Here is an 8,623-nt window from a genome sequence, read left to right on the forward strand (position 1 = left end):
TTTAACGCAAATATGTCAAGCATGAAATCTTTCTCTTTAGAATTTTTTTCACTCTGTGTTTCTGAAAAATATCGCATTAGGTGTGTTAATCAATTTTTCCACGTGCGAACAAAAAACAAATGTTGCATCATCGAAATAGACACGTATAAGTAAATATTTATATTATTAAATAAAAACGCATTGTGATTACGATAATATATTATTATATATGAAAATTGTACGTATACGGAATTTGTAAAGACTAATTGACAGGAAGACAAGCGAAAAAAGAAACAAAAAAAAAACAAAAAAAAAACAGCATTCAGCCGCCCATTTTTAGAAAGATATATGTAAGATTTTTAATTAACGCGCGTGGCGCGAGTTTACAGCAAATAGTTCAGATTTATATATGCAAAGGAATAATTGAATTCTCATAATAAAAACCTACGAGTGTTTTTCTTACGGAATAATAGTAACTTAGCGAAATTGAATTAAGTGAAAAATCAATCAAGAGAATTGTTTAACTTTTGACGTGAAACAAACTTTGTTGTTCCAATTAACAAAAAGCACGGCACAAATCGGACTGTGTAAAAGTAATTGTACGGACAAAGAAAATTCTGCAAATTTACTCAGTCCATTTGTTTATATATATATATATATACCCGTGCCAGCACGTGTTAGCTTTGTGCAATAGCTGAACAATATACACAATTGAAAAGACAGATTTCAAACGGATATCACGCAATCATCATTGAACTATCGCATGTAACAAGTTTTACAATGAACTACCACGTACTAGTAGTATAAATTAAGTAAATGCTCAAATGTACGCGTTGTTCCTTGTGCATATTAATTAAAAAAAAAACTCGAAGCCAAACAAAAGAAAGAAAAAAAGACAAAACGCGAGTAAACGAGCGGCGCTGGTTCCTGCTTATAGACGAGGTAGAATGCGAAAAGATACAAGCCTAGCAAATCCATTTAATGACCCCGATAATTGAAACTTGAGAGAGAATTTCGTTTCCGATTGCAGTGAGTGTAACCAAATCTCACGAGGGTTTTTGGTCCTTAGAGGCTTTATAAACAAATACGTTCGTCGTACGTTTAGCATAGTGTATATTTTTCTCTCCTTTCCCCTCTCCCCGGTTAGCGATATATTAATAAAAGGGTCGGTCTTCCACCGCAGTGACACACATTTATGGAATCATACACCCTACATTCCTCATTGGATTTAATGTTAATCAATCAATCAATTATTTGTAATTACGAGCGAAGTTATGAAATATCGCGATATTAAAAAAAAATTAATATGTTAAGAAAATGTACTCTTTTTGGGAAAGTGCAATAAAAAAATTGAGAAACAATTGTGAAAGGTACCACGTTTTCTTATCCTTTTTTGGGGGGGAGGCGGCACATTGTCGCGCATAAACATTTAATTTGTATTTTGCCAAAAAAAATAAAAAAATAAAAATGGGACAAGAGAATTTGCATCACATGTTAAAATTTGAATAATTTATTACGAGCGAAAAGGAACGACGACGGTAATACATGTGTGTGTGTGTGTGTAGAGTCTAATAATCGCTCGCTCACTTACACATGTAATACATTACATAACATTAAATAAGTGAAAGTCTGAATATTTTTTTACACAGATTAGAAATTATATATACTACAATTATCGTATTATTTTAATTAATTATCCTTATATCTAGAGAAAAAACAGCGCATTCTCACTGAGTGATTTTACTGTGTATAGGAAGGAGAGGAGAGGGGAGAGGGTGAGTAACACACGTTCGAGATTTTTCTTTTATACACTGACTACAACTGTTTTTTATAAGCATTACGTAAATAACGAGATGTAATATCAAGGCTAGATCATACGGTACGTCATAGAAACGGGCATACCTGCTTACAGTTTGACTGAATGGAAAAGTTCTCTAACAATGAAAACATGCCGAGTTGTTTTTGCGTTCCCAAATGTAAGCCTGTGTGCTTCTCGCAATCGTGAATTTCTTAAACGTAGGCATGGTGCTGTTATACAACCGTTTTCTTTATTTGTAAAAATTTTTTACAGTCTTCTCGCGTTGAATTTTACCTCGCCGCTTGCTTGGACTTGTCGGCTTGTTTTTCTTCCTGTTTCTTCTGTTGTTTTTCTCTCATTCGTTCGGCATCGCTGCAAAGAGAAAAGAGATACTTTTTCGATTGGTGATATAACAATGCGGATCTGTGTCAACTATCGCGCGATTGTTCGGAATCGATTTCCAATCACGATAATCTAAGCTTTTCGATTCTTGTCCCGTTGCGATAAAAGAAAATATCAAAAAGCGCACCGTGCTTTACGTTGTTCCAAGGAGAGACCTTTGTTACTTTCTTGTTCGGAAGCTGCCTTCTTTACGGTTTTTTTCAAGTTTTTCGCGCGTGCTAGTTCACGTTGATTTCCACCTACAACAAAGAATGAGAAAATTTCTTGGAAGGTCAAGTAAATTTTTCTTGTCAATTAGAATTAAATTTTTTTTTCAAATTTATTTTCAAGCTTTTTATATCATTTGACTTTTTAATCTCCTCAAACTTTAATTTGACTTTATTTTTTTCACTCAACTTGAACTTGCTAAGTATATAATACACAAAGGCATTTGTTTGCGCATGTGCTCGTCGTATTCTTTGATCTAGTAAAAATGGCGGTTCGCACAACACACCTGTGCTCCAAAATTTATTAAAAGGCAACCATGTACATGCCATGTGAAACGACCTTTTAAATGACTTACAATCGACGATGAAAATTAGAATATTACTCGCTTGTAACGTTCTGTTTATTTATATCGCTTTTTATTGAATATAACAGGCACGTTGCGTGCACTAGCTGGAATATATCGAATAAAAAGCGAGTAGTTTATATTCGTTGTTCAAAGAATAAAATTGCTCGCACACATCAAAAGCGCTCAGCTGTATGTGCGCAATAAACGCACTGACGTAATGTAATCTCTCGTGTGTACATTACAGAGTATCGAAAACCGAAAGTAAATAATTTGTGTTCTTCTCCGAAACGTGTTACTGATATAACGTACTGCTTTTTTTGTTGCAGATATTTATTTTTCAATAAATATCCTCTAGTTTCGTTTTTAACAAACTGTTACAAAAACATTTGCGAAAATCGTTTCCACCGTGGTTTTACTATCTCCAAAAGAACATCGATCCCTCGTCTTTCGGAACACCTTGTAGAAAGAAGATTCTCGAGAAAATTCGGAGCACAATAACCTCGACAAGCGTGTGCTCGATTGTTTTTTCGAAGAATTATTACATATATCTGCGAACGTTTTGGGATGTCGATAATCTCGCGCAATCATTTTGTGCTAATCCTATTAGCGTTTAATCATAAACGTCCGTCGCTGCGAGTTTCTTCTCGTTATTTCTCTTGCAAAATTATCGCAACGTGATTGACGGACGGTCTCAACTTACGGGTCATGTTTTTCGGTTCTTGATCTCCGATGAGAAAGTAACTCCGAGATCCAATCACCAGAATCGGTGCGAGAAACGCACGGCCCGATGACACGCTCACACACAGGCACACACGGATCTTGCGGACTAATTTCCAAACAAAAATAAATACGCTTCCGACATCCGACTGCCAGATCGTCAAAGTCGTCACAAACTTGTCTCCGTATTCCGCAGCGACGCCACGTTTTCCTAGCTAGTGATATATGATAAAGTCCCTCTAATCTGGACACTTGGTTAAAAATGGCCACGCAAGAAAGATGCAATTCTATGTGCGGCGTTGAACAAATTGATTGAATTGAGTTAAGATGAAAATTTCGAACCACTGAACTGTAAAATACACTGGAATGTGTGTGTGTGTGTGCGCCATACATTTCATATATGGCCAACTGCGTCTGATACTGAGCATCCGCCATTTGTGCTATGAACTCCTAACCAATGAGAATCTTTTCGTTTAAAAATTTGAAATACTGTCTAAAAAAAGCTGAAAACAAAAAAAAAATTAAAATTATTCATAAATTTTTTTCTATGTTTATTCTCTCCCAAAAATGTAAACAACCTTTTTCTTAAAAAAATGAACTATCGTCCATATATTTAAATAATTCTAAAAATCAAAACATTTTTACACAACAAAACTGTCAATTAAACCTGTTAATATTTATTTCCGTATATAAGTTTTTTTGTAACTTTTATAAAATTAATCAAGAAAAACGAACTGCTCGTATGAAACCGTACGCAGTTACGCAGTCTCTGACGCATAATCTTAACTTTCATTGCATTAATACAAAATCATATTTTGTATTCAAATTGTTATTCATCCAAGTTACAAAGACTGTATTGAAAATGATTCGAACATATAACGGATCGAAACGTATGCAATTTTGTATTAAAGCATCAAGAGTAAAAATTATTGCACCAGACCAACTGTGTGCGCACGGTTCCACATGACCAGTTTCTTTTCTTGATTAATTTTTAATTGATTAATTTAATTAGTTTTTTATCTACACACACTAATATTTGTACAAAACGATTATCTTAGTAACAATTTAATATGAAAAATACACAAAACGTATATGCAATAACATTGCTCCGTATGTATATAACTTACAAAAAGTAGAAAGCACGTGTGTTTTCTCTTAAGAGATAAAGTTTAAAATTAATAAATTCTCACGAGCTGCACGCTAAGCAGGCGTCTCCGTTCTCGCGGGAACAAACAAGCATCGCTTCTAAGTTTTTAGTCGCTTGCTGATTTATTTGGTTTCGCTTTTCCGCGGTGATGTCATCGTCGCTACTTCTGTCGGGCGACTTGACAGGAGTAGTGGAGTTGCTAAATTCACGATTGCGCAGTTTCGATTGATCCACTGTAAATTGTATAGGATTTGCAGCTGGCTTTGTTCTCAAATAATACATACCAGTCTTCAAACCCTGTAAGCAGAAGAAAAATTTTAGATCAATGACCGTAAAACATTTTCTCCTAACGCAAAACTAAATTAAAACAATATCATTTGAAGAAAAAGCTTTACACACACTTAGTCTAAGAAAGTTAATTTATCCACAAAATTATATTGTCACATAAACAGTCACAAAATTTTTACAAATATCTAGAACTTTAATGTTACACTCTTACACTCTTCCAACCAAAGAAATGCATCGACGTGAGTTTCTCAATAGTCGGATCCCCTATATGAACATTCAGTGATTGCGACTGATCAATGAAAGCTCCGCGATCAGCAGCCATTTCAAGAATTACTTTCTGCGGTATCTCCCACACGGTTTTGTAAAGTACCTTCAACTCGTCGGGAATGCATTCGATGTTCTGCAAAGTGTATATACACCTCTTTAGGATTGTGATTCTTTATTTATAAATCGATAATCGGAAGCAGCGTACTTGAACAGATCCAAAATTCGCCACGATCTCGTTCTGCATGTCCTCGTTCCATAAACCTTTGGCGGTCAAGTCTCGCATCAGATGCGGATTAACGATAACGAATTCTCCCGATAGCACGCGTCTAATATAGATATTGCTTGTGTAAGGCTCGATGGACTCGTTATTTCCTAAAATCTGCGCCGTGGAGGCCGTAGGCATGGGAGCTATCAAAAGCGAATTTCTGACACCGTGCTTCGCGATTTTTGCCTTCAATTCGTCCCAATTCCACAAATTTGTCGGTTTTACGTCCCACATATCGTATTGAAGAATCTAGAAAGATTTTATCAAAGATTGCACGAGATCGCACAATGCAGTTTTTCGCAATTTCTTTTTATCAGGAAAAATTTTACAAACTTACGCCTTTACTAACTGGACTACCTTCGTACGTTTCGTAAGTTCCTTTTTCCATAGCTATCTCGCAACTGGCTTCTAAGGCACTGTAGTAAAGCGTTTCGAAGATCTTAATGTTTAGTTCCTTCGCTTCTTTGCTCTCAAACGGATACCTCATCAACAAAAACGCATCCGCTAGCCCTTGTATTCCGATACCTAACAAAAAATATAAACATACAAAGTTAACATATAAAACATAGTTTTCTACTGATCACATTCAAGACTCATGACACTTGAAACATCTGTAAAGCTTAACAAAAATTATGTATTAAATACAATTGTCTTTACCAATAGGTCTGTGTCTTTGATTAGACTTTTTCGCCTCAGGGATGGGGTAAAAATTAACGTCTATAACCTTATCCAAGTTACGAGTGACGATTTTCGTGACCGTTTTAAGTTTTTCGAAGTCGAACGTTTTCTCATTGGGATCGACGAACATGTTAACGGCGATGGATGCCAAATTGCACACAGCAACTTCATCCGGGCTGGAGTACTCGATGATTTCAGTGCACAAGTTACTGCATTTAATCGTGCCTAGATGCTGGTGATTTGATTTCCGATTGCAATGATCTTTATAAAGCATGTAAGGCGTTCCCGTTTCCACTTGCGATCTAAGAATGGCGACCCACACGGTCCTGGCCTGTACTTGTTTCCTGTAGCGACCTTCCTTTTCATATCTGCAAACATATTTTATGCAAATTTCTCATATCTTCGCCGGAATTTAGCTCATAAATACTGAATTTTATATAAAATCTGTTAACTAACTTGGAAGAACAAAAAATGATTGGTATACCTGGTATACAACTCTTCAAATTTGTCACCCCAAACATCATCCAAACCGGGAGATTCACGAGGACACATCAGGCTCCACTTCTCATCGTTATATACACGTTCCATAAAAAGATCCGGTATCCACAGGGCATAAAATAAATCTCTGGCACGCAAGTTTCCGTCTCCTGTGACACAGCACATGTTGCATCATAAATTGCAATCGCTACTTGAATGATACAAATGCTCGACTTTTGATTTGTTTCGTATGCTAAAAACAAAACGACTACGAAAAAACAACTACCAATATTTCTCTTGAGTTCTAGAAAATCAAAAATATCAGCATGCCACGGCTCCAGATATATGGCAAACGCTCCCGGTCTCTTATTTCCTCCTTGATCGACATAAATGGCTATGTCGTTGTACAATTTTAAGACAGAAATCAAACCATTTGTTCTGTTGGTCTCGTACGTATGCTCCATGTTTTTCGCGCGAATGCAATGCACATTGAGACCTATTCCACCAGCGTATTTGCTGATTAACGCGCACTTCTTTAACGTCCCGTAGACTCCGTTTATACTGTCGTTGTTGAGCGTTAAAAGGAAGCAGCTGGAAAATTATACTTCTCGTGAAGAAAATCGTAGCAATCGATATTTGACGAGTTTAATTAAATATCACCGAAATTATACCTAGACATCTGCTGATTATTTGTGCAGGCGTTAAACAACGTTGGCGAAGCATGAGTGAAGTAACGCTCGGATAAATAGTTGTACGTCTCTATAACCCTATCGATATCGTCTTCGTGAATAGCAACGGCCACTCTCATCAACATGTGTTGAGGTCTCTCCACTATCTTGCCATTGATCTTCAGCAAGTAACTCCTCTCGAGCGTTTTGAAACCGATGTAATTGTAACTGAAGTCTCTGTCGTATATTATAGCCGAATCCAGTCTTTCCGCGTTGTGCTTGATGATATTGTAATAATGCTTGCTTATTATCGGAATGTGCTTCTTTGTTACAGGATCCTTAGCATGGTACAAATCGTGCATCACCTCTGTTTAGATAAAGAAAAAAAATTACATATTTAAGAACGTTAACCATTTTCTTTTTGCAAGAAGTTAATGCAATAATGTGTACCACTAAAGGATTTCTTGGTTTGCTTGTGCAAATTGGACACATCAATCCGTGCAGCTAATATTGCGTAGTCAGAATGACAGGTTGCCATAGTGGCTGCAGTTTCCGCCGCGAGATTATCCAATTGAACTGTGGTCACTCCAGAAAATAAACCACGTATCACTTCAAAGGCTACAGCTGACTGCAAACAGACGCAACATAACATTGTATATTTTTATATACATACTGTGGACACAGTAGTTATACAAGCAGATGTGGGATGTACTTTTAAGACTCAAAGTATATTAACAAGTCTTACGTTTACATACTATAAAATATATATCAGATTACTTACTGGATCCACATAATTCATATCTAAATTGTAACACTGTTTGGCAATTCTTGAAGTAATTTTATCAAAATGAACATCTTCTTTGCGCCCATCTAAAAAATAAGACAAACTTATTTTTTCGCTTATAAACCAAGTCAATCCATTCTATGTGGTAAAAGTTTACAATTTAATCTCATAGAATTTTATCTTACATTTAGATCGCATTTTGTTGATTTGATAGGATAAGTTTACCTAACCTTCGTTATTTTTAACATTAAATTACTTGCTTCACCGGATAGCAAAGTATTTTCTGTCAGATTCATTTGTTTTGAACAAAAAGAGATCGAATGAGCATAAATGTGTCAAGATCGGCAAGATGTAAGCGGCAAACCGTTCTCGGCTTCGCGGTGAAACGGTCACAAAACTTACTGCGCTTGATGACGTGCATTTTCCCACGCGTAGCTTCTCTGCCTGACATTTTTTCACGCAAACTGCTCAATTCAAGTTCTATAAATCTCAACAAATAAACGTTCTGCTTAAATCAAACCGCAAGCTCAACACCTTCGTTTTGTTGCGTCGACGGTTTTGGCGCGAAATCGCGGAAATGGCCGTGTTCGGCAGAACATT

General features: G+C 36.2%; 1 protein-coding gene across 2 annotated transcripts; it reads right to left on the reverse strand.

The window, feature by feature from the left end:
• Positions 1-4,038: 4,038 nt before the first annotated feature.
• LOC109857092 (ribonucleoside-diphosphate reductase large subunit-like) lies at positions 4,039-8,623 on the reverse strand. Of its 2 annotated transcripts, none has more exons than XM_020433058.1 (11): positions 8,426-8,623; positions 8,021-8,109; positions 7,690-7,867; positions 7,243-7,606; positions 6,858-7,162; positions 6,579-6,741; positions 6,074-6,462; positions 5,754-5,941; positions 5,357-5,665; positions 5,096-5,284; positions 4,039-4,893 (listed from the first exon to the last, which is right to left on the reverse strand). In XM_020433058.1, the coding sequence occupies exons 1-11, from the start codon at positions 8,472-8,474 to the stop codon at positions 4,636-4,638; spliced, it is 2,481 nt and encodes an 826-aa protein (XP_020288647.1). In that variant the 5' UTR covers positions 8,475-8,623; the 3' UTR covers positions 4,039-4,635. The 2 variants fall into 2 exon arrangements, with proteins under 2 accessions (XP_020288647.1, XP_020288648.1); XM_020433059.1 differs by lacking the exon at positions 8,426-8,623 and adding an exon at positions 8,209-8,373.

This window comes from Pseudomyrmex gracilis, unplaced genomic scaffold, assembly GCF_002006095.1.
Source record: "Pseudomyrmex gracilis isolate BER0280 unplaced genomic scaffold, ASM200609v1 scaffold_143, whole genome shotgun sequence".
NCBI lineage: Eukaryota > Metazoa > Arthropoda > Insecta > Hymenoptera > Formicidae > Pseudomyrmex > Pseudomyrmex gracilis.